The sequence below is a fragment of the Dipodomys merriami genome, unplaced genomic scaffold, assembly GCF_024711535.1.
Source record: "Dipodomys merriami isolate MVZ:Mamm:240054 unplaced genomic scaffold, mDipMer1.0.p SCAF_28, whole genome shotgun sequence".
Lineage (NCBI taxonomy): Eukaryota > Metazoa > Chordata > Mammalia > Rodentia > Heteromyidae > Dipodomys > Dipodomys merriami.
This window is the reverse complement of record NW_027204270.1, coordinates 19,318,791-19,345,125: the sequence shown is the minus strand read 5'-3', so window position 1 is coordinate 19,345,125 and position 26,335 is coordinate 19,318,791. Positions and strand designations below refer to the sequence as shown.

General features: G+C 48.0%; 1 protein-coding gene across 4 annotated transcripts in view; it reads left to right on the top strand.

The window, feature by feature from the left end:
- The first annotated feature begins 21,777 nt into the window (after positions 1-21,777).
- LOC138838405 (msx2-interacting protein-like) overlaps positions 21,778-26,335 on the top strand; it is a 72,503-nt gene continuing 67,945 nt past the window's right edge. For 3 of the 4 annotated variants that reach the window (XR_011375597.1, XM_070037871.1, XM_070037870.1), the window contains exon 1: positions 21,778-22,597. Coding sequence is in view for 3 of the 4 variants with exons in the window: in XM_070037871.1 (XP_069893972.1) it covers positions 21,801-22,597 (797 nt within the window). In the remaining variant the exon portion in view is untranslated. The remainder of the gene's footprint in view (positions 22,598-26,335) is intronic. The other variant, XM_070037872.1, reaches the window with a different exon arrangement.

Below are 26,335 nucleotides of genomic sequence, written 5' to 3'. Positions count from 1 at the left end.
GGTGTTTGAGGGAAGGGGAGCTATGCTTTGTGGGCATCACCCATGGTTGCTGCTGTTTGCTGAGGATGAGATCACATGGCTTTCTGCAAGCTGTAGAACTGGGCCACGGGACAGACATCCACTCAGATTCTCACGTCAGCTGGCACAGAGATATTTCACTGAGGATGCATAAATCCCCAGGGGCAAAATGATTAGCTCCATCATACACAAGCATACACAGGGGGAAAAAAAATCTAGTGGTTGCTAATTAGAAAAACACATTTTGTACTTCCGGTTTTACAAGGAAAGGGACTGAATTTGCATTACTTGGCACAGCACACATATCCTTGCCCTCCCTAAAGTTGGCATCTGAGATTTTTCTGGGAACTGGGTTTCCTCCCTCCTCCCTAATTAATCCTAAAAGGCCTGGTGCTAGGTAACAGCGGGAATGAGGCTGAAAACCTAATTAAGCATCTCTAGATTGCAACACTTCACAACACATATGGGAACCTCAATGAGTTCCTAATGTCCAATTCCTAAATTTAATCCTAAATTGTTCCGCTGAATCCTCTTAGATGACCTTGGCTAATTATGTAATGTGTTGGTCTCTAGTGATAATGAAAAAAATGTGAAAATGGTGCTAAGAGCCGATTCCTTTCTTGAAGATATGTCTCAGGACCAAACACAGGGCTTCTCTGAGGAATACAACCTCAGCAGAGTGCCATGCACTGGTGGCTTATGCCTATGATCCTAGCTACTCAGAAGGCTGAGATCTGAGGATCACAGTCTGAAGCCAGTACTGACAGGAAAGGCCATGACACTCTGTCTCCAATGAATCACCAAAAATCCAGAAGTAGAGCTGAAGCTCAATTGGTAGAGTGCCAGCGTTCTGCAAAAAAGCTAAGAAACAGCCCTCAGGCACTGAGTTCAAATCCCAGAACTTGCACAAAACAAAAGTTGCTTCTTTGAAAATGAGGGAGGAAGCTGGGCGCTGGTGGCTCACACCTGTAATCCTAGCTACTCAGGAGGCTGAGATCTGAGGATCGCAGTTCAAAGCCAGCCTGGACAGGAAAGACCGAGAGACTCCTATCTCCAATAAACCACTAGAAAACCAAAAGTGGAGCTGTAGCTCAAGTGGTAGAGTGCTAGCCTTGAGCTGAAGAGCTGAGGGACAGCACCCAGGCCCAGAGTTCAAGCCCCATGACCGACAGAAAAAAAAAAAAAAAGAAAAAAAAGAAAATGAGGGAGGATTATAATGGTTAAAAAGGGGGGAAAAATCCAGAGTAATATTTGTATGTTTTCAATTTCCTCAATATAATGGATACCACACTTTTTCACTCTTTGAAAAGAGACATAAAACTTTTTAAATTTTTAAATATTTTTCTTGGATCTCTCAAGGAGGTAGAACTTTCTTGAGACATTCTCCACCTACCAGCAGCAGATTCATCCGAATCAGAAATGTATTTTTTTTCCTTAGCAAGGCAAAATTTTATTTTTGTGCAGAAGTGTGCACCATTGGCAAGCAAGCACACCCAGAAAAGCATTTCAAGTCAGCTTGGGTGGCTCATGCCTGTAATCCTAGCTACTTAGGAGGCTCATATCTGAGGATCATGGTTCAAAAAGCTAGCCTGGGCAAGAAAGTCATGAGACTCTTTTTTTTTTTTTTTGGGTCCAGATGTGGGCCTGGGCGCTGTCCCTCAGCTCTTCAGCTCAAGTCTAGTGCTCTACCACTTGAGCCACAGCGCCACTTCTGGCTTTTTTCTTTTTGCTTATGTGGTGCTGAGGAATTGAGCCCAGGGCCTCAGGTATGCAAGACAAGCACTCTACCACTGAGCCACCTTCCTAGCCCGGAGACTCTTTTTTTTTTTTTGTACATTTTTATTTATTTATTTATTTATTTTTTGGGGGGTCCGGTCGTGTGGCCTGAACTCTGGGCCTGGGCACTGTCCCTCAGCTCTTCAGCTCAAGGCTAGTGCTCTACCACTTGAGCCATAGCGCCACTTCCAGCTTTTTTCTTCTTGCTTATGTGGTGCTAAGGAATCGAACCCAGTGCCTTGAGCATGCAAGGCAAGCTTTCTACCACTGAGCCAACTTCCCAGCCCCGGCCCGGAGACTCTTATCTCCAATTAAGCACTAGAAAATTGGAAGTGGAGCTGTGGCTCAAGTGGTAGAATGCTAGCCATAAGCTAAAGAGCTGAGGGACAGTGCCCAGGCCCAGAGTTCAAGCCCCATGAGTAGCCAAAAAAAAAAAAAAAAAAAAAAACAACCAAAAAACAAAAAGAGTCTTGGCTGGAAATGTAGCTTAGTTTACCTAGCATGTATGAAGTCCTGGGTTCTATTCTTCAGCACCATATAAACAGAAAAAGCCAGAAGTGGCCCTGTGGCTCAAATGGTAGAATGCTAGTCTTGAGCAAAAAGAAGCTCAGAGACAGTACCCAGGCCCTGAGTTCAATCCCCAGGATTGCCCCTTGCCCCCCACCTCCAAAAAAAGTTATCTCATGGACTTTTTTTGCCCAGAATGGCTTTAAACCTTGATCTTAGATCTCAGCCTCCTGAGTAGCTAGGATTACAGGTGTGAGCCTCCATGGCCCAGTGCTCACAGATTTTTTTTAAACTGAAGGTACTTTTTTTTTTGTTTTTTGTTTTTTTTTGTCAGTCGTGGGGCTTGACCTCTGGGCCTGGGCACTGTCCCTCAGCTCTTCAGCTCAATGCTAGTGCTCTACCACTTGAGCCACAGTGCCACTTCTGAGTGGTTTTCTGAGTCGTTTATTGGAGATAGGAGTCTCACGACTTTCCTGTCCTGGCTGGCTTTGAAATGTGATTCTCAGATCTCAGCCTCCTAAGTAACTAGGATTACAGGCCTGAGCTACTGGGCGCCCAGCTATGTACTTGTTTTTCAATATCACAAAGTCTCTGGCATCTTCTCCAATCTCCAATGCTGAACTTTCCTGAAGCTAATTTATTGAAAATGTTTTTAGTTCCCTGGAATCAAGCTTTTTCCCCACCAAGAGCTATTGTGGTCAAGGTCACTGACAACTCTCAACTCCCAGGCAATGACTTAATCTCTCAGCAGCATTCTACATGGGGTCATTGCTTGGCTTTCTTTTTTTTTCTTTTTTGACTCTGAACACCATCCTGGCTGGCCTTTCCTCTTACCAAACCTGTTGCTCCTTCTTGGCTCTTTCGCAAATTCCAGTCTCCTTATGACTTAGTATGACATGCCCCAGGGCTTCCTCAATTCTCTTTCCTTCAATCTCTACTTGGGTGATTCCCATCCCGTTTCTAGGCTTTTTATGTTACCTGTTGGTTGACACATCCCCCAAACACACTCACAGGTACAAAGTCTTGCACAGTACAAGATTGTTAGGTCAAATGAAGGACAATATAAAAGAAGGTACTGGGCGGGACGCCAGTGGCTCACGCCTGTAATCCTAGTTACTCAGGAGGCTGAGATCTGAGGATCAAAGTTCAAAGCCAGACTGGGCAAGAATGTCTGTGAGACTCTTTTTTTTTTTTTTTTTTTTTTGTCGGTCGTGGGGCTTGAACTCTGGGCCTGGGCGCTGTCCCTCAGCTCTTCAGCTCAAGGCGAGCGCTCTACCACTTGAGCTACAGCGCCACTTCCAGTTTTCTGGTGGTTTATTGGAGATAGGAGTCTCACGGTCTCTCCTGCCCGGGCTGGCTTTGAACCGCGATCCTCAGATCTCAGCCTCCTGAGTAGCTAGGATTACAGGCGTGAGCCACCAGCGCCCGGCTTGTCTGTGAGACTCTTATCTCCAATAAACCACCAGAAAACTGGAAGTGGTGCTGTAGCTCAAGTGGTAGAGCGCTAGCTGAGGGACAGCGCTCAGGCCCAGAGTTCAGGCCCATGACAGACGGAAAAAAAAAAAAAAGAAGGCACTGTTGATCTCATCTATGGACACTGTGGCCCAGAGTACAGCCTCACAACCGACTATTATCTCCAATAAACCACTAGAAAACTAGAAGTGGTGCTGTGGCTCAAGTGGTAGAGTGCTCGCCTTGAGCTGAAAAGCTGAGGGACAGCAAAGAGTTCAAGCCCCACGACCGACAAAAAAAAAAAAAAAAAAGAGGGTGAACCCAGTGATTCCAATCTAGAGTCCCTTGTAATCAAAGGAATCTGGATAAAAGTTTTGTAGGGGAATATTAGGACTTAGATCTTCAGTTTGGGCATGTGCTATTGGGATGTTTATGAGATATTCAGATGGGGACAGTTGGAGTACACTCCAAAGTTAGTTCTTTTTTTTTTTTGGGGTCCGGTCATGGGGCCTGAACTCGGCATGGGCGCTGTCCCTCAGCTCTTCAGCTCAAGGCTAGTGCTCTACCACTTGAGCCACAGCGTCACTTCCGGCTTTTTTCTTTTTGCTTAGGTGGTGCTGAGGAATGGAACCCAGGGCCTCTGGCATGCAAGGCATGCGCTCTACCACTGAGCCACCTTCCCAGCCCCTTCAAAGTTAGTTCTAAACATAAATATGTGTGTGTGTGAGAGATGTTAACAGAAAGTTAAAAATCAAAGCTGGCTGCCAGTGGTTCAAGTCTGTAATCCTAGCTACTGAGGAGGCTGAGATCTGAGAATCACAGTTAGAAGCCAGCACAAGCAGGAAAGCCCATGAGTGTCATCTTCAGTTAATCAGCAAAAAGCCAGAAGTGAAATGTACTTTTACCTGACTTAACTTTAACCCCTCTGCACATCATCTTTAACAATTAAAAAAGCCAGAGCTGGGAAAGTGGCTCAGTGGTAGAGTGCTTGCCTTGCATGCATGAGGCCCTGGGTTCGATTCCTCAGCACCACATAAGCAGAAAAAGCTGGAAGTGGCGCTGTGGCTCAAGTGGTAGAGCACTATCCTTGAGCTGAAGAGCTGAGGGACAGCGCCTAGGCCCAGAGTTCAGGCCCCATGACCGGCAAAAAAAAAAAAAAAAAACAATTTAAAAAGCCAGAATTGGGCTGTGGGGATGTGGTAGAGGGGTGTGGCTTAGTGGTAGAGTGCCTGCCTAGCATGCATGAAGCCCTGGGTTAGATTCCTCACTACCACAGAAACAGAAAAAGCCAGAAGTGGCTCTGTGGCTTAAGTGGTAGAGTGCTAGTGCCCAGGCCCTGAGTTCAAGCCCCAAGACTGGCAAAAACAACAAAAAACCTTCATGAGAACATAGTTGTGTCATTCAATCATGCATTCGAAGCAGCAGATTAGCATTCTAAGCAGCAGAAGTAGGATTAGCACATGGTTGATACTCAAAAATAGCTAAATAAATGCCTTAAAATCCTGTTAAAAGTCTTTGATGGCTTATGCAATGAAGCTACATAAACCATGATAGTATAATGATAAATGCTCAGGTTGTGTGTCATCTACCTGGTTGTCAGATGGAATTCTACTGTAGGGGGAGGACCATTTGGACTAAGAACAAACAAACACTGGGTGTCTTAGGAATATCTTTCTTATATAGATGTGTTCCACAAAGCTGCTGGCTGAGAGTATTTTTTCCTTGAACTTCAATGCTTCTGAGCATGGAAGCATTTTACAAGCAACTAAGCTGAATGGTTTGCCTCAAGAGGAAAATTCATTACAGCATGTCAGAGTGCAAACTACTGCCAAAAATATTCTGAAGGACTTCCCATATTACTAAGGTCTGGAAAAGACCTCAACTGCCCCTACCAAGAAGTTACTATTATTGCTATTGTTTTAAATTCCCTCTGAAACCAGAATTTGGCAAGGAAAACTGTCCTTTCCTAAAACAATGAATAGAGAAACCTAGGGTTTCTATTGTTCAAAAGAGAAATACACAAAATCTCACTGAATGCCCCCAAATAAATCTGAAGACATGAACCAAAAGGGGCCCAAGCACATGTGATTTCTATTCTGTATGATCTTTAGAAACTGGGTAACACTAAAGGTTTTGGTTAACACCTACCCTCTTTTAGGAAACACAAATTAATTCTGACACCTCCGTTTTAGAACAAGAAAGAAATCTAAAGGAACAATGAATTGGCTGTTCTGGAATTCACTAGTCCTGTCTGGCTGGACAAACTCAAATGAGATTTAGGACTACATATACAAAGGCCTTTTCACTCCTGATGCAGATCATGAGATTGTGGAGATTCAAAGTCTATTTATTTGAACATGGCTCTCTGAACAAAGTTCACCTGTTCAACAATGTTTGGGCTTTTAGGCTTAGGAAGCTGGAAAATGTTTTGAAGCCAATATTAGGATAGGAGGAGGAGGTTATCCCTGGATTTTTGTTCGCCTATTTGCTTTGCAAATATAAGCAACTGGTCATAAGGGAGGTAGGTGTCAATAGCGCAAAAACCTACTCAAGGAAAATACAAATTGGCACCACTTTTGTGCCCCCCCCAAAAAGGGTGGGCTGGGTGCCAGTGGCTTACCCCTGTAATCCTAGCTACTCAGGAGGCTGAGATCTGAGGATCACGGTTCAAAGCCAGCCCGGGCAGGAAAGTCTGTGAGACTTATCTCCAATAAACCACTAGAAAACAGGAAGTGGCACTGTGGCTCAAGTAGTAGAGCGCTAGCCTTGAGCTGAAGAGTGCAGGGACAGTGCCCAGGCCCAGAGTTCAAGCCCCACAACCGACAAAAAGAAAAAAAAAAAAAAGGCGGGGGAGGTATTTTTTTGTTAAGTGTAATGGTTAGTGTCATGACATAGTTTTTCTTTCTTTCTTTTTTTTTTTTTAAACCTGTCCTAGGCTTGAACTCAGGGTCTGAGTGTTGTCCCTGAGCTTCTGTGCTGAAGGCTAGCATTCTACCACTTGAACCACAGCACCACTTTTGGCTTTTTCTGAATAGTTTATTGAAGATAAAGTATCTCACAGACTTTTCTACCCAGGCTGGCTTTGAACCTAGATTCACAAATCTCAGCTAGATTACAGGGGGAACCCACTGGTGTCCAGCTATCCTGTTTTTTTTTTGGTCAGTTGTGGGGCTTGAACTCAAGAGCTTCGGTGTTGTCCCAAGCCTCTTTTGTGGTCAAGACTAGTGTTCTACCACTTAAGCCACAGTGCCACTTCTGATTTTTTTTTGGGGGGGGGGTCTGGTTGTGGGGCCTGAACTCTGGGCCTGGGCACTGTCCCTCAGCTCTTCAGCTCAAGGCTAGCGCTCTACCACTTGAGCCACAGCGCCACTTCCAGCTTTTTTGCTTATGTGGTGCTGAGGAATCGAACCCAGGGCCTCATGCATGCAAGGCAAGCACTCTACCACTGAGCCACCTTCCTAGCCCCCGGTTCTGATTTTTGAGTGGTTAATCAGAGTAAGAGTCTCATGGGGACTTTTTTGCCTGGGATGGCTTTGAACCATGATCCTCAGATTTCTGCCTCCTGAGTAGCTAAGATTATAGGTGTGAGCCACCAGTGCCTGGCTACATATTTTATTTAAAAAAACAAAACAAAACAAAACTAGGGCTGGGACGGTGGCTCAGTGGTAGAGAGCTTGCCTTGCAATGCATGAGGCCCGGGGTTCGATTCCTCAGCACCACATAAGCAGAAAAAGCCAGAAGTGGCCCTGTGACTCAAGTGGTAGAGCGCTTGCCTTGAGCTGAAGAGCTGAGGGACAGTGCCCAGGCCCAGAGTTCAGTCCCCACAACTGGCGAAAAAAAAAACAAAAAAAAAACAAAACTAGAATTAAACAGACCTATCTAGTCTGTACAAAGAAAATTTATCAACCTCTGAATTTCAAGTCCCAAACTTAGAACATATTCTTCCAGTTATTAAGATAATTTCCCTTTTCAATTGTTTTTAAACTTTATATGTACAGGCAAAAAAGAAATCCGCATTAAAAATACAAGAAATTACTGCGCAAGGAAGTACAGATGATCATTTCAAAAGGCTTATTGAATCTTAAGAACACAGTATAAAAATGTAAAGCACCAAGCAGTGTCCTACTCACAATGGAACTAAAAATAAAATCTGGGATAGAAAATGCTCTTCGCAGCATAGTCTTTCATTTGGCAGCAATCAATCCCGTCGGTTACCTCTCCAACAGTTTTTGACCTTTTCGTCTAATTGTGAGCTTTACCCTCCCATTACTGAAACAGCTAACGAATCCCTGTAATTATACAGGGAGTAAAATTCTCCCAAAAGCCTACTATGGATGACACACCAATAGACTTGAGCCAGGAAGGGCTGGGCTGGCTCCTTCACGAGCACGGCCTGTTGTGAAAGAAGAAACAAAACAACAACAACAAAAAAAACCCTAAACCAAAAAACAAAAAACAAAAAACAAAAAAAACCTTGCACAAAAGGCATGGAGATAAATTTAGCAACATTACTCTCGAATTTCCTGGCTTTGTTGATTCGAGGTCAACATGCTACCATTAAAAAAACACCGAGACTCACATTTAAATATTTCCCCTGAAACCGGAAAAAAAAATAGCTCTTTCAAGATGTGAAATGATGTTGCAAGGCATATTTCATTGTATCCGGTGTTAAACACTTATAAAGGATTTTTTAGAAAGGAATTAAAATGGGAACTGCTGTCAGCAGTCAGGAGAGATCCCAATCTATTGTTCAAGCTTATGGGTCCGATGTAATGGGCTACAAACCTTATCTGAAACTATTTGCGCAGTGCGTGCCGAGAGCCAGCCAATGAACGGCCAGCTCAGCTCACCAGACACTCCACCTTGTGTGTGTGTGTGTGTGTGTGTTTAAAGAAACCAACCACCCAGCTACAAGAGATTTCAGCACCTTTGTTAGGTCAAGCACCGTCTCTACCCAGATGATTATCTTCCACCGGGGATGGGGCGAGACGCCCCGATTTCCGAGGATTTGCAACTGAGTCCCGCACGCGCCCGGGTTCACACGCCGCAGGGTGCGCGCTCGCGCACGCGCACGCAGTGGCGGGGGTGGGGACGGGCCCGGAGGCCCGGGCGGAGAACAAAGGGGCCGCGCCTGGCCCCGCCCCCAGGCTCCGCGTGAAATGGCGGCCGCCGCGCCACAAAATGGCAGCCGGCCCGGCCCCCGGCGCGTGGGGGCGTGGGAGACGCGGGGCGCCCGGGGTCCCTCCCCGCGTCGCCACCGTGGCGCCCCGCTCCTTCCCACGCCCCGAAGCTGCCCTCTCCCAGGGGCGGGCGGAAGGGGCGGCAGCCCTTCTCCGGATCCCACAGCGGCAGACGCGGCAGGTGTGGGGGACGTTAACGCGGGTCCCCAGGGCGGGCGGCCCGGGCTCTCCCGCCGCCCGCTGCGGCCCCCGCGCCCTCCTCCTTGGCGCGAGGGTCCCGAGGAACCCGGCCATGGCTTTGATGGTTGGAGGCCGGGCGGTGTGTGTTGGATTTTTCGTTTTCTTCTCTCCGAACCGCTCCGCTTCCCTGCGATTCCCATCCCCCAAGCTTCCCTTTGGTCTCCTCCTTTCCAGAAACTTCTCAGGGAAACTCAGCAAAAAAGCCGCAGGCTCAGCCTTCGCCGCGTTCCTCCTGACGCATGCGCAGTGAGGCGGGCGGAGGAGCGAGGCGCGCGCAGGGTAGGAGGTAAAGAGTGTGAGAGTGGTGCGGGCGCGCGTGTCCTCCTGCGGGGGCAGTTCGCTCTCACAATGAAGGGAACAGGTTTTCCCCTCCCCCCTCCCCCCCCCCCAGCGGTCCGTCACTGCGCAGGCGCACTGAGGCAATTTCCCTAATCTTTGAGAGAAAGGGGGAGGGGCGGCCCGTGGCGCCTGGGCGGGGGCTCCGCGCGCCTGCGCACTGAGTCCTCCTGACCGCGCCGTTTTTGTGTGTGTTTTTGTTTTGTTTTGTTTCTCGGCGCTCGGCTCGGGTGGCGTCTTCGATTTGTAATGTGTCTGAGCAGCCAGTTTCTCCTGGACTCCTCGTTTACTTTACTCCCGCTGGCGGAAACCGCGGGGGGGGGGGTGTCGAGCTTTCCCTTTGTGCCCTCGGGGCTGAGCCGGGATGGAGTCTTGGCTGGCGCCCCTCCCACTCCGGCCCGCGCCATGTTTGCGCGCCTCGGGATTGGCTTCGGCGTCTGGAGAGTGGTGGGACCTCCTCTACGCTCGCGCAGCAGCCCCCGAGGCCGGGGAGGGGCCGGGCTGGCTCACACCTGGCACTGCCGAGAGTTCTCGTTCACCCAGCCGGGACTAGGGTGGCTTCGATGGGTGCCAGGCCGCGCCCGCCCCAGACAGTGGTCACCGCAGTGACCTGACCGCGTGGGGGGAGTTACGGTCAGGGCTGGCGGGGGAGGGGGTGTCTTGGAGGTAATTATTTTTGTATTATCTCGGGGCTTCAGTTCAACGGGCCTGGTTAAGTGCACAGTGCTTCTCCATTCACACACACACACTTATAAAGCATACGCCGACCCTGTGGTCCTGTAATCTGACCCAGAGTTTGAAATCCGAGGTTTCTCGCCTCCCCGAACCCCCTCCCATCACGCGCACACCGCCCCCCACAATAATTGCCTCGGTGGGCGATGGGTCGGTCCTCGTGGGAGCGACGGCTGTAAGAGGGCTGCGAGTGGGTGAAACCGGCACCCCGGCCGCCGCAGTCCGGGCTCCGAGGTTGCTGGCCGTGCTTGGGCCCCGCAGCCCCTGGGGCCGGGCGAACTGGCCGGCAGGTGCGTGTGCGCCTTGACCGCGGCCGCCGGGCGAGGTCAGCGGCTCGGGGCGGGGCCGCCCTGGGGCCCCGCGGAGGGAGGGAGCTCAGTGTCTCCCCGGTGGGAACGGCGGGGTGGTGCCCAGGCTCTACCCGAACTCTAGTTAAATCTGTCCAGAAGCTGTGGATTTCCACTGTTAAGTCACAGAATTCTGCTACTTAGGCTGTGATTTGAGGCTTGGAAAAGGCCAGGCCCAGTGTTCCTCCGATGGAAGACTCGGGTGTAGATTCGGTCTTGATATACAGCAGGGTTACTAGGTTCTTCCGATCGCTTCCCACAGTGAGGCGAACACCATGAGAAAGGAAAACAGCTTTATAGTTTAAAATAGACATATCGGGCTGGCTCAGTGGTATAGTGCTTGCCTTGCATGCATGAGGCCCTGGGTTCGATTCCTCAGCACCACATAAGCAAAAAGAAAAGAGCCGGAAGTAGCACTGTGGCTTAAGTGGTAGAGCGCTAGCCTTGAGCTGAAGAGCTGAGGGAGAGCACCCAGGCCCAGAGTTCATACAAAGGGCAAAAAATATTCTGGTTTAAAGCGTGTGTGTGTGTGTGTGTGTGTGTGTGTGTGTGTGTGTGTGTGTGTGTGTGTGTGTGTGTGTGTGTGTGTGTGTGTGTCCACACACGCATGCGCACCACTATTGAGGCCTGAACTCAAGGGTCTGAGCACTCACTACTGTCCATTAGCTTTTTCTTTTTTTCTGCTGGTCCTGGGACTTGACCTCAGGGCCTGGGCACTGTCCCTGAGCTTCTCTGTGCTTAAGGGTAGTGCTTTACTATTTGAGCCATAGCACCACTTCCTGCTTTTTCTGAATTTACTGGAGGAAAGAGTTTCATGGACTTTCCTGCCCAGGCTGGCTTTGAACTGTGATCCTCAGATCTCAGTCTTCTTAGTAGCTAGGATTACAGGCTGAGCCACTGGCCCTAGCCTTCAGGTGAGTTTTAGTTTTATTTATTTTTAAAAAATTTCATTGGGGCTGGGAAAGTGGCTCAGTGGTAGAGCGCTTGCCTTGCATGCCTGAGGCCCTGGGTTCGATTCCTCAGCACCACATAAGCAGAAAAAGCTGGAAGTGGTGCTGTGGCTCAAGTGGTAGAGCGCTAGCCTTGAGCTGAAGAGCTGAGGGACAGCTCCCAGGCCCAGAATTCAGGCCCCATGACCGGACCAAAAAAAAAAAAAAAAAACCAAGAAACAAAAAACAAAAAAAATTTTCATTGTTGGGGCTGGAAAGGTGGCTCAGTGGTAGAGTGCTTGCCTTGCATGAATGAGGCACTGGGTTCAATTCCTCAGCACCACATAAGCAGAAAAAGCTGGAAGTGGCACTGTAGCTCAAGTGGTAGAGCACTAGCCTTGAGCTGAAGAGCTGAGGTACAGTGCCCAGGCCCAGAGTTTAGGCCCCACGACTGACCAAAAAAAAAGAAAAAGAAAAAAAATTTCATTGTTGTTATAAAGGTGATATACAGAGTAGTTACGGTTACATAAGTCAGAGAGACTACATTTCTTTTTTTTTTTTTAATTTTCTTTTCTTTTCTTTTTTTTTTTTTTTTGTTGATTGTGGGGCTTGAATTGAGGGCCTGGGTGTTGTCCTGAGCTCCTTTGCTCAAGGCTAGCCTTCTACCACTTAGGCTATAATGCTACTTCCAAGAGTATATTTATTTTTGGACAAAGTCACCCTTTCCCTCACTGTCTCCCAGTCCTCCCACCCCATGCCCACTCACAAGTTGTACAGTTCATTTTCAACAGTGTCTAGTGAGTACCACTACTGTTATTTGTTCACTCTTGTACCTCCATTTCTGTGCCCCCACCTTACCCTCTCAAAGACAGATGAATGAACAAACAAGACAAAAAGAAAACAAAAGAGCAACAGAGGAAAAAAAAAACCTCTTTTCTATTTCCTGGAGTTAATTTCAATAAATATTATTTTATGTGATCAGTTGCACATAAACATTGTGCTTTTGTGTTCTCCTAAGTATATCCTCCTTTGGTCTCACTGTGTTTGAATGCCTAGAGTCCTGTGTAATTTATTATGTCCCAGTGTATTTTTAGATCTATCTTTCCCACATGAGAGAAAACATTTGCCATTTGTTTATTTAGTGCCAGTCCTGGGGCTTGAACTTAGGGCCTTGGTGCTGAGCCTGAGCTTTTGTGCTCAAGGCTAGTTAGTGCTTCACCACTTTAGGCACAGTTTTACTTGATGCTTTTTTGGGTAGTTAATTGAAGATCAGAGTCTCAAGGAGTTTCCTGCTGGGGCTGGCTTCAAACTGCAATCCTCAGATCTCAGTCTCTCCAGTAGCTAGGATTACAGGCATGAACCATGGGTGAATTTTTCAAAAAGTAAAGGTCATGTGCTTGGGTGAGTGTTTAACCTGTGGGTATAAGGAAAATATGCCACCTTTCAATCCAACTACTCTTTTAGCCGTTTACATTGACATCTTTAGCTATGACTCTTTATTGATTCTGACTTTTTAATTAGAAAAAGTATTTCAAGCCAGATGCCAGTGGCTCACACCTGTAATCCTAGCTATTGAGAAAGCTGAGATCTGAGGATCACAGTTCAAAGTTGGCCTAGTCAGAAAAGTCCAAGTCTTATCTCCAGTTAACCAGCAAAAAAGCTAGAACTACTGATGTGGCTCAAGTGGAGAGCACCAGCTACAAGTAGCAAAAGCCAAACAAGGGTGGGTGCCCCTGAATTCAGACCTCAGTACACACACACAGATAACACACATAATCACAAAATATTTAAAATATTTCAAATTACTCTTCAAAGAAAGTTTCCCAGCTGGGAGCTGGTGGCTCATGCCTGTAATCCTAGCTACTCAGGAGGCTGAGATTTGAAGATCATGGTTTGAAGCCAGCCTAGGCAGGGAAATCTGTGAGACTCATCTCTGATTAACCACTTGAAAACTAGAAGTGGTGCTGTAGCTCAAATGGTAAAGTGCTAGCCTTGCGCAAAAGAGCTCAGGGACAATGCCCAGCTCCCAGTTCAAGGCCCATTACTCCCCCACCCCCCCCCAAATAAAATTTCTATTTCCTGCCATATTTTCCAAATACCAACCAGATGGATCCCAGGACATTTGTATTATATAACATTAAAAAAAAAAATTCTGTTTAGGGGCTGGGAATGTGGTAGAGTGCTTGCCTAGCATGCTTGAGGCCCTGGGTTCAATTTCTTTTTTTTTTTTTTTTTTTTAAAGAATTATCGTGATTTTGTTTTTATTCTTTTTTATTTTTATTATTATTTTTTTTTTTGGTCGGCCGTGGGGCTTGAACTCTGGGCCTGGGCGCTGTCTCTCAGTTCTTCAGCTCAAGGCGAGCGCTCTACCACTTGAGCTACAGCGCCACTTCCCCTGGGTTCAATTTCTCAGTACTACATAAACAATAAGTAAAAGAAATGAGAAAACAATATAAAATCTGTCTATATGTTTTCTAGCAAAATATTGAAATTGAATGTGTGTGTGTGTGTGTGTGTGTGTGTGCGCGCGCGCACGTACTGGGTCTTAAACTCAGGGACTAGGTGTTATGTCTTTTTTTTTTTTGTCGGTCGTGGGGCTTGAACTCTGGGCCTGGGTGCTGTCCCTCAGCTCTTCAGCTCAAGGCGAGCGCTCTACCACTTGAGCTACAGCACCACTTCCGGTTTTTCTGGTGGTTTATTTGAGATAGGAGTCTCACGGTCTTTCCTGCCCGGGCTGGCTTTGAACCGAGATCCTCAGATCTCAGCCTCCTAAGTAGCTAGGATTACAGGCGTGAGCCACCAGCGCCCCGCTTAGGTGTTATGTCTTAACTTATGTCTTAACCAGCTCAAGGCTGGTACTCGACCACTTGAGCCACAGTTCCACTTCAGTCTTTTTTTTTTTTTTTTTTGAATTTGGTTAGTCATGGGGCTTGAATACAAGTCTTGGGCATTGTCCCTGAGCTCTTTTGCTCAAGGCTAGAGCTCTACCATTTTGAGCCAGAGCACCACTTGTGGTTTTCTTATGGTTAATTGAAGGTAAGAGTCATGGACTTTCCTTCCCTGGGCTGTCTTTGAACCTCAGTCCTCAGATCACAGCCTCCTGAGTAGCTAGGATTACAGACTGTGTCAGCATTTTGACTGCTGGGATTACAGGAGTTTAGTATCACAACATCTGGCAAAACTTAACTTTTTAAAGACTTAAGGGGAAGGAGGGACTGGAGTGAGGGAACAGAAGACACTGTACTCATTACCTGACTCATGTAATCCCTCTATACATCAACTTTATAAATAATAAATTAAGTTAAAAAAATAAGTTCACTTCAGCAGTTTTTCTCTGGGTTAAGAATGACAGAAGCCTGGTGATGGTGGCTCACAACTGTAATCCCAGCTACTCAGGAGGCTGAGATCTGAGGGCAGGAAAGTCCATGAGATTCATCTCAATTAACCACCAGAAAACTGGAAGTGGTGCTGTGGCTTAAGTGGTAGGGCACTAGCCTTGAGCTGAAAAACTGAGGGACAGTGCCCAGACCCAGAGTTCAAGCCCCATGACCAAAAAAAGAAAAGAATGGCAGAAACTTAGGAAACTGACTTCCTTTAAAAAAATCAGCAATTCTATTTTAATTTATGGAAAACTAAAAATAATATAGAATAAATTACTTAGCTTTCCTGGAGACCTAAATAGTAAAGAAGATGCTTATGAAGTACTAGCTTCCTGAAAGATCACTATTATCCTTTCAACCTTTTGCTGTTCAAGTAACATATGTATAGACAATTTTCCCAGCATGAATTTTCTTTTCTTTTTCTTTTTTTTTTTTTTTTCTTTTTTTTTTGGGTCTGGTCCTGGGGCCTGAACTCTGGGCCTGAGTGCTGTCCCTCAGCTCTTCAGCTCAAGGCTAGTGCTCTACCACTTGAACCACTTCCGGCTTTTTTCTTTTTGCTTATGTGGTGCTGGAGGAATTGAACCCAGGGCCTCAGGCATGCAAGGCAAACACTCTACCACTGAGCCAACTTCCCAGCCCCCCAGCACGTACTTTCAATATTGAATGTAGTAGTAGACTGTTCATTCTCACTATTGGCCCTCAGAGATAATAATACAGTGGCATTTGTCTTATCTTCTATGACTGTTACTGTTATTATTATTAGACAGAATTTCGTTATATAGGCCCAACTGGCCTGGCATTTGCTATGCAGGGTAAGTTGGCCTCAAACTTGAAATCCTCCTGATTCAGCTAGGATTACAGGTGTCCATCACCATATTTAGTTGTTATTTTCTTTTTTTCCTTCATTTAAAAAAATTGCTATTATAGGGGCTGGGAAGGTGGCTCAGTGGTAGAGCTCTTGCCTTGCATGCCTGAGGCCCTGGGTTCAATCCCTCAGCACCACATAAGCAAAAAGAAAAAACCCGAAGTGGCGCTGTGACTCAAGTGGTAGAGCACTAGCCTTGAGCTGAAGAGCTGAAGGACAGTGCCCAGGCCCAGAGTTCAGGCCCCACGACCGGACCCCCCTCCAAAAAAAAAAAAAAGAAAAAAATTGCTATTATAAAGATCATATAAAGAATGGTTTTGCCAGGTGCCAGTGGTTCATGCCTGTAATCGTAGGTACTCAGGAGGCTGAGATCTGAGAATCATGGTTCAAAGCCAGCCCCGGCAGGAAAGTCCATAAGACTCTTATCTCCAATAAACCACTAGAAAACTGGAAGTGGTACTGTAGCTCAGGTGGTAGAGTACCTGCCTTAAGCTGAAGAGCTGTGTGTGTGTGTGTGTGTGTGCACTGGTACTGGGGATTGAACTGAGACTATCCATGCTTGCCTTTTTCTTTCTTACTTTCTTTTTTTTTTTTTTTTTGCCGGTCGTGGGCCTGGGCGCGCGCTGTCCCTCACCTCTTCAGCTCAAGGCTAGTGCTCTACCACTTGAGCCACAGCATCACTTCCAGCTTTTTCTGCTTTTGTGGTGCTGAGGAATCGAACCCAGGGCCTCATAAATGCAAGGCAAGCACTCTACCACTGAGTCACCTTCCCAGCCCCCATGCTTGCCTTTTTCTAGGTGGTCTGCCACTTGAGACACACCTCAGACTCAGGGTTTTTACAGGTTAATTGCAAATGATACTCTTGGATTTGTCTGCCCCAAATAGCTTCAAACGTCAGTCCTCAGATTTCAGCTTTCTGAGTATCTATGATTATAGGGATGAGCCACCGAGGTCAATTTAATTAATATATTTGTTTTTTTTTTTTTTTTTTTTGTCGGTCGTGGGGCTTGAACTCTGGGCCTGGGCGCTGTCCCTCAGCTCTTCAGCTCAAGGCGAGCGCTCTACCACTTGAGCTACAGCGCCACTTCCGGTTTTCTGGTGGTTTATTGGAGATAGGAGTCTCACGGTCTCTCCTGCCCGGGCTGGCTTTGAACCGCGATCCTCAGATCTCAGCCTCCTGAGTAGCTAGGATTACAGGCGTGAGCCACCAGCGCCCGGCAGTTAATTAATATATTTGTATATGCCTTTTTGAAAAAATGTTTATATTTTGTGTATGCTTTCTCATGAAACAGCTGAATTTTAATACCCTTGAACCCAATTTGTAACTGAATTCTTGTAATGTATCTGGTAAATGTTTGTATAAATGGCAATATGAATTTATCTGCTCTAGTGACTAGGTTCACATTCAAAGCATGGATTTAAGGCTCAGATGCTTTCCCCATCTGAGCTTCCATTACGCATGACTGAACTCTTTGAGCATGTCTAGCATGCTAAATACAGCAGCTCCTCACAGTGTGAAAATAAGACTTGATTAAAAGCAAATCTATTTTAGTTCCTTTTGCAAATGGCTCTACTTTAATGTCACCTTCCTGAATTCCCTTTAATATTCAAATGAGGGAATTCTTTTTACCACACATTATAGATAAATCACAACCTCACTTTTCTGTTGCTGCTGTTTTTGAGGTACTGGGGATGAAATCCAAGGCCTTTCACACTAGGAAGCTCTCTGTCGCTGAGCTACAACCCCAGCCCCCACACTTTTTGTTCTTCAATGAGCATCAATTATTAATTGTTAAGATTATAAAAACAAACTCATCAGAGAATAACAGAGTAGGTTGCCTTTCTTCTCTTCCTTTGTTTTTCCTTTCTATTGAAAACATACAGGCATACATACAGGCTTATGCAGAAATTCTGCCCTTGTAAATATTGTAACAAGATTCTAAATGGAGTAAAGCTTTTCCAGTGTTTCTTGATGCATCGCCAACAAAAATGAAAAACTCTCACAAATCAAACACTTGTTGTGGAACTGTGCAAAGGGCATGAACTTATCAGAGTTGTTACCAAGAGCTTTTGCAATAGAAAAGGTCAGGAAAAAAAAAAAAAAGAATTGAGCAAATATCTACTCTGCTTTTTTTCCATAGAGAAACAGCACCAAGGTAACATAGCCCTTATGATAATCTAGGAAAAGTACATTCAAAAAAAATTAGTAGGGGCTGGGAAGGTGGGTCAGTGGTAGAGTGCTTGCCTTGCATGCATGAGGCCCTGAGTTTGATTCCTCAGCACCACATAAGCAAAAAGAAAAAAGCCGGAAGTGGCACTGTGGTTCAAGTGGTAGAGCACTAGCCTTGAGCTGAAGAGCTGAGGGACAGCGCATAGGCCCACAGTTCAGGCCCCACGACCGGACCAAAAAAAAAAAAAAAATTAGAAGCCCGGCGCCCGATGGCTATGCCTTTAATCCTAGCTACTCAGGAGGCTGAGATCTGAGGATTGCGGTTCAAAGTCAGCCGGAGCAGGAAAGTCTGTGAGACTCCTATCTCCAATAAACCACTTGAAAACCGGAAGTGGCACTGTAGCTCAACCGGTAGAGCACTCACCTTGAGCTGAGGAGCTGAGGGACAGTGCCTAAGCCCAGAGTTTAAGCCCCACGACCAAACAACAACAACAAAAAATTATGCTGTAGGGTGTGTATGGTGGTACAAGCAAGTAATCACAATATTTGGGAGGCTAAAGTAAGAATTATTTTTTCCAGATGCCCACCAGTGTTTGATGCCTGTAATCCTAGCTACAGCTAGGCTTCTTAGCCACTTTCAGCTTTTTAGTTACTTGGAGATAAAACTTTTACAGACTTTCCTGCCCAGGCTGGTTCTGAACCTTCATCCTCAGATTTTTGCCTTTTGGGTAGCTAGGATTATAGGTGTGAGCCACCAGTGCCCAGTCTTTTCTGGTTTTCATAGTGATACTTTCCCAGAGTTTTAACTTCTTTCTTTTTAGGCAGATTTTTTACTTGGTAACCCAGCTGGCCTCAAATGTTGGATTCTTCTGCATTAGACTCCTAATTGCTGCAATTATAGATATACACTGACATACTCAGCACCTATCTGGTTTTCAGTGAATAATGTACAATGTATTTTAAAGTGTTCCCTAAATTGTGGGCATTTGTAGTGAAATTGTTTCACAGGAAACACATGTCATTTCAGCATTTTCTAACTGCAGCCACAACATAGTAGTCTATAGTTCATGATGATACACACATTGTATCCTATGGTTTACCATAGCAGTTTGACAGAGAAATGGCCAAATGTAAATAGTCAAATTCCCTTCTTCCCTCCCTCCCTTTTTTGAAGGTGCTAGGACTTTAACTGAGGGTCTGAGCTACATCCCAATTTCCAATCCTACATCTTAATGTAGGTTAGTTTTCTTTCAGTTTTGCTAAGGAATCAATTCTAAATTAATTAATCAATTTATTTTCTGCCAGTCCTGGGGCTTGAACTCAGGGCCAAGCACTGTCCCTGAACTTTTATGCTCAAGGCTAGTGGTCTACTACTTGAGCCACAGCTCCACTTCCAGTTTTTAGGTAGTTAATTGTTGTTTTTGTTTTTTTGGTCCATCATGGGGCTTGAACTCTGGGCTTGGGCCCTGTCCCTGTGCTCTTCAGCTCAAGGTGAGCACTCTACCACTTGAGCTATAGCGCCACTTCCTAGGTGGTTAATTGGAGATAAGAGTCTCATGGACTTTTCTGCAGGAGGTTTGAACCAAAATTCTCAGATCTCAGCCTCCTGAGTAGCTAGGATTACAGGTATGAGCCTGTATATAATTTTTAAGATTCAAAGTTTCTAATCACTTAATGATTATTTTGCATGGAGACAAAAATCTCTTTGGAGGCATATACCATAAGTGAATTCAATTGTGAATGAGTTTCAGTATTGTTGTTTACAAATACTAATAGTACTTTCTTTTTTTCCTGTTTCCAATATTTGTTTTTCTGATTTTTGTCTCTGTCTCTTAGCTTCTGGATGAAAGAATGGCATGTGTTTAAATTCAAGCATGTTTTCAGTCTTTAAAATATTTTTCCTTCCTGTTTCTGCTTCTTATGAAGTTAAAACTTCAAACAATTTAAAAACATGTTCAACCAGGCATGGTGGCTCACACTTGTGCTTACATGTTCTCAGGAGTTGGAAATCCTGGAGGATTGAGGTTTGAGGCCAGGGGGTTATAACTGGGAATGGTGGTGCATACCTGTTATCCCAGTAATGCAGGAAGGAAGTCATAGGTAGGAGAATGGAGTTTTGAGACAAATCTCTGCAAAAGCAAAAACTTGACTCATTACTTGAAATTAACTGGGTTTGGGGCATGACTCAAGTGGTAGAGTGCCTGACTGCCAAGTGCAAGGCCCTGAGTTCAAACTGCAGTACAAAAATAACAACAAGAACAACAAAAATCCACCACCAGCAATGTTTTCTAGTAGAAATTATTGTAGCTTGGCTAGATGTGGTATTGTTAAGGCCTGTAATCCTGATGGGAGGGTTTGGAGGCAAGTCTGGACACTCAAAAAAAAAAAAGTGTAGTTTTATCTTTTTTTTTTTTTTTTTGGCCAGTCTGGGCTTGAATTTAGGGCCTGGGTATTGTCCCTGAGCCTCTTTGTGCTCAAGGCTAGCACGCTACAGCCTGAGCCATAGTGCCACATCATGCTTTTTCTGAATAGTTTATTGTAGGTAAAGAGTCTCATGGACTTTTCTGCCCGGGCTGACTTTGAACCGTCATCCTCAGATCTCAGCCTCCTGAATGGCTAGGATTACAGGTGTAAGACACAGGTGTGAGCCTGGTGCTGGCTTGTAGTTTGTTTTTAAGGGCACTGTGAGACCAGATATTTATGTGTTCTGTACCTCTATACCTTAAGTATTTCTTTATTATTTATGTGTATGAAAAATGTTAAGAAATGGGGGTGATGGTGCACTCCCAGCATTTGGGAGGCTGAGGCAGGTGAATCAAGACCACATTTCAAAAAACAAAAAACACAAACCCACAACAACAACCAAACAAAAACTGAATTGCTGACCGTCCTCATTAACTTGGTTCTTCTCCATTCTGTAGTTGCCTTAACTGTGAATTTTCTTCAAAGTCAAGGCGACAGGTTACTGCAAGCTGGTCATTATAGTAAAGTACAACTGAAGCTTTGTAAATTCCTAGACCTGGGGGGGGGGGGCGGCGGAGGAACAATCCACTCCTGTTAAAAACATAAGACACTAAATTACCCCGTGATTGGCGCAGCAGCCGCCTAACTGTCTCAGTTCAGTTCTGTTCCTTTTATACCGTAAGGATGAGCAAGGATATCTTGGCAAGACGTTTCACAAGGTCCTATATTAGAAAGTTGCTTAATGTTACAAGCCAATGATTCTTGGGAGGGATGGGTTTCCGAGGCGGTGGCTGCCGGGCTGGGCGGTGAGCCGGCAGCCTCGTCCTGACCACTTTCCCAAGCAGGCGGGGAAATCCAAGCGCCCGGAAACTGCCAGGCACTGGCTGCAGGGCGAGCAGGCGCAGGGGTTCCGCCTGGTCGGAGCCGCTTTAACCCACAAACGTGTCGGAACCAGCCCGGTTTTCTTTGTTCTTCCCCAGGCCTGAGCCTTGGGACGCATACCCGGCGGGGCTGCAGGCCGCCCCAGCGTCACGCGGCGCGTGTACGGGAGGACTGAACAACGCGGGAGGGCGGGCGGGCAGGCGGGGGCCTCCCGCAGGGCTGCGCGCCTGCGCACTGCGGCCGGGCGCGCGCGCTCCGCTTCCCGGCTCCGCGTTCCTCCTCCCCCGCCCGGCCCCGCGCGCCTGCGCGCCGCGGCTGGGAGGAACTCGGCGTCCCGGCCGCGAAGGGCGGTCGGACGCGCGCGCGCTCGCGAAGAGGGGGCGGCGGCCAGGCGGCGAGAGGCGGGCCGCGCGCGCCGGTGGGAAGCGTCCGGCCGCCACAGCGCCAGCTCCGTCGTAGTCGCGGCCGCCCGGGTCCCGCTCGCCCCTCCTCCCGCTCCCCCCGCCCGCCGCCGCCCGCGCGCATGCGCCGCCGGAGCGCGAGGGTCGGCTTCGGGTGTGTGGTGGCGGCAGAGCGGAGCTGCGAGGCCCGAGAGTCAGAACCTGGGGGAGAGGGATGGTCTCTGCACGGGGGGGAGCCGGAGGAGCCGCCGCCGCTGCCGACGCCACCGCCGCAGCCGCCGCCGCCGCCGCCCCGGCGCCCGCCTCCCGGCGCTGACGGCCGAGTACGAAGCCGGCGAGGGGGAGTCAGCCACCGCGGCCGCCGGCGCGCCGCCCAGCATGGTGCGGGAAACCAGGCACCTCTGGGTGGGCAACTTACCGGAGAACGTGCGGGAGGAGAAGATCATCGAACATTTCAAACGGTGAGTGACACGCGGCCCGGGGCCGCGCTCGCTCCGCGGGCGCCGCTGCCGCTCCGGCCCGTTGCCGGCCCCTCCCCGTGCGCGGAACTGGCGCGGCGATCCCGGCCGCCGACACCCTCGGGCGGTGCGGCCCCGCCAGGCTGTCCGGACCGTCGTCCCCTTGGCCCGCGTCGCGGCGTCGGGCCTCGGCGGAACCGGCCACCGACCGCCGCCTCCCAGCCTCGGAGGGAGGAGGCCGGCGCCAGCGTCCGCGGAGGAGCGGTGGGCGCCGCGCTCTCGCCGAGCTCGCCCGCGGGGTCGCGTCCTTGTTGTCCGCCGCTCCTTGGTCCGGAGCGGCCGGGCGGGGACCCGAGCACGCCGGACAGCCCGGCTCGACGCCGGGAGCCCCGATCCGCACCACTCCCGCGCCGGAGATGTCAGCCCTGGAGAGCGAGAGTCGTGCGGACGCCGAGGTCCCGGTGGGTAACACAGGGCAGGCGGTCCGGCCCCTGGCTCTGAGCCCGCTCACGGGGCACCCGAGGCAGAAGGCCCTGACCGAGTGGCGGACGCTCCGTCGGGTTTGGGGGTGGGGGACTCGTAGGGACGCACCGGGCCGGGAGTGGGGAGCTCTCGCCCTGCGTCCTCCCCGCACCCCACCCGGGAGCCTGGGGAGGCGGGGGGCTAGCGGAGCGCGGGACCGGTGGACGCGGTGGCCTTTGGAGACTGTGGGCTCCCGGAACACTGGAAAGTGCAAACCTTCCCGGGCGGCCGCTGGCGCCCGCCCCGGGTCCTGGGGCGAGCGGAACGGGCGCAAACGTCGCCCTGGCCACGGGTTACTTTTTTGGTCGTGGCTCGCGCTCGCCGAGCGAGCGGAGGAGGCCTCTGCGCACAGCCCCGCTCCCGGGGCCGGTGTGTCCACACGGGCACGCCAAGAAGGAACGCAGCCGTGCGCTTCTGCCGAGGCTCAAGAAAGATTCCACGTCGGGCTCGCTCTTCAGTTCCCCTCTCTGTCCGGAGAGCGGAGGAAATGATGGAACGTGCTCATTAGTGAGTCAACCAGGGAGGAAAACAGCGGCCTGGCTGAGGACGTGGAGCGCGGAGGCCGCCGGGCGCCTCCGTCCCCCGGGTGGAGAACCATTGCTTCTGTTGGCCGTCGCTGTTACCGAGACCCGGTCTTCGCCACGGAGCGCTCGTGTGCGCGTGCCCGCCCGCGTGTGAACAGGAGCCCGCACCGTGAGGCCATGCCTGACCGGCAGGCCGCCCGCAGGCCCGGGGGAGGGTGGGAGGTCCGCTGCTCCGGGCTCGCCTCGGAGCCGAAGGGGCACCGGGGGACGCCGGGGAGACCGCGGCGAGCCGATGGGAACTTTCCGTCTCGGTGGTGCTCCACCCCTTCCTCCTCCTCCCCTTCCTCCTCCCCCTTCCACCTCGTCAGTGTCTCGGCGGAAAAAAAAAAAAACTCAACAAAAAACACTGGGCTGCGGACGGTGGGAGCGGGAAGCCGCGGGATGTGCGCGCATTCTTCTGCTCGGGGGTGGGCCCGGCCGTCGGTCCGCACCGACGTGCTCGCACGTGCACTGCCGCAACGGGGTTAGGTGGCCGGACGTGTCACTTCGCCGTACGCAGGTTCGCGGGGCTCGGCCTGCCTCTGGCGGCAGCCTGACCCCCTGGCGCGACCAGGGCAGGGGTGAGGACACCGAGCCAGCCCGTTCCGAGCGGAGGGTTGCTGCGGTCCGGCTCGTGTGAATGACTCTAAAATGGCGGCCGGGACCCACTTTATGTGGGAATCGGCGGGGCGGCGCTCGGAATGCGCGGAGGGCGGGCGGGCGGCCGGCCGGCGAGCCGCATCCCGCGGGGAGCCCGAGGATCGCGGGGGCCTAGCTGGCACCTTGCTCTCCACTGCATTTAAAGGCAGACCTTACGTATCGCAGAACAAAAGCTACTCATAAAAGCTACTCATAAAAACAGGTTATTTTAAAACTCAGCAGACGTGTGTCCCTGCAACTCCTTTATCTTAAGAGTGATTTTTTTCTCTTTTAAACGAATATACTTTTATTTGAGTAGGTAGTGCATTTTTAGTGGGTTCAAAGAGCATAGAAAGGTTTACAACCAATAATCTCCCCATCACCCCTGATTCTGTTATCTCTCCCTTTCCCCACAAATAAGCTACTGTAGGTTTCCGCTTTCCTGCCTGTCTTCCCCTATAATAGAAATGTTGTTGCTGGTCCAACTTGGCGCTAAATGGACCAGCCTTTTATCCCCATTGTGGAATTTGCTTTACCAAAAAAAAAAAGTGAGTCTGCTACTGGGAGGAAAATCGAATTGAGTAATTTAAGTGAAAGGGATGTGAGGTAGTTGTATCAGAATGATGGCTCTGCAAAGAAAAATTAATGGTATTCACCTCTGGTGTCTTGTAGAAATCACAATGAGAAAAATCATGCAATACTTAGGTTAAAACTGAAGCTTAAGTGCCTCCTTCTGCCCTTTTCCCTAGCTAATTACAACATTAACTAATAACTGTTTTACAGGATTAAGAGGTGTACACTGGGAATACATTATATAAAACGTTTTCAAGATGAATGTTCTCTTAACAATGATTAGGCTTTTGCAGTATTTGGATTAAAAAGAAGGGGGGGGCAAACTAGACAGCTGACATTTTAAAGGGGGGGGGAAGGTCAGAGTCAATTTTTTGTCCAGTTTATATTTTGATCAGTGTCTTTGTTTGACAATACATTGAGAAGGATGCTGATTTGGCTTTTTCCCCTCAGTGCCAAAGGAAGACCAGAGCCTTAGAATATAATCAGAGTATTAAAAAAATTGGCTATGCCTTTTTACATAATAAAAAAATCTATTGTGTTCATTCTCTCCACAGCTTTCTAAATGCTGAAATAAAAAAAAATTAAAGGAAGACTTTCTGAATCGATTTTTAGTTAACAAAGATTCATTACGGGAGCACAATAAAGAAAGTCCTTTCCTTTGTATGTTAGCTGGATTGAAGGGGGAAGGAAGGAGTTACACAATTGGTTGTTGTCTTTCAGTTGTAAAAGAGAGGTGTGTGCAAAGGCGACACTTTGAATTAGAATGAGCAAATGAATGGAACCCTTTAAAGATTCAAAAATTCCTTTTATGTCTAAATTTCAGATTTTTCTCCCCACCCTCTTTTATGGACCAATCCAATAATATCCAGAGGATGATAGATTGCCCCTCATCAAAATTATTTTCAAAGAATAAAACCCACTTAAAAATGTATTTTGTTCATTTTAGTTGTTTTATCATAATGATTCTCTTGAGTTTAAAGACCTGGGATATACATTAGCATATATTCCAGAATCTTTGTCACATAATACAAAGAAGTTTCCTTGTTCCTTACAGTCAGTAGTTATTTATACCCATCATTAGAATATCATTAGAGACCAGACAGTTTCTATGAAACTGTTTTTAGTTTTGAATATGATTTTGAATATCAGTTCTCAGGCAGGATAGGCTTTTGAATATTTTAAAAAGTTACAAAAATTAGCAAAAATTACACAAAAATTCATTTATCTTGAGCTATATTAACATTAACACAGAATGCTTGAAATGCATTTTTGTCTTCTGAGTGGAATTCCTGTGGCAGACTGAGGGAAAATATACCAGTCATTGCAAAGAATGGTGGCATTTGACACGTAGAAGGTGCTTTTTCCCATTTACCTTTGTTGTAGGTTCTTGTTTGGTTGGGATTGTCTGGAATGCTTATAAGGAGAAGAGACTTGATCTATTGGATGTGTGCGTGCATGCGTGCCTGCGCTGGTCACTAGGGCTTTTCTGGCTAATTGTCTCAGACTTTTCTGCCCAGGCTGGGTTTGAACTGTGATCCTCAGATCTCAGCTTCCTAAGTAGCTAAGTGTGAGCTACCAGCATTCATCCGTACATCCATCCATCCATTTTATTCATTCATTCATTCATTCATTCATTCATTCATTCATTCATTCATTTTGGGTCTGGTCGTGGGGCCTGAACTCTGGGCCTGGGCGCTGTCCCTCAGCTCTTCAGCTCAAGGCTAGCGCTCTACCACTTGAACCACAGCACCACTTCTGGCTTTTTTCTTTTTGCTTATGTGGTGCTGAGGAATCGAACCCAGGGCCTCCTCATGCATGCAAGGCAAGCGCTCTACCACTGAGCCAACTTCCCAGCCCCCATCCATCCATTTTAAATCTACCTAGATGGTGGTAATGTGAGTG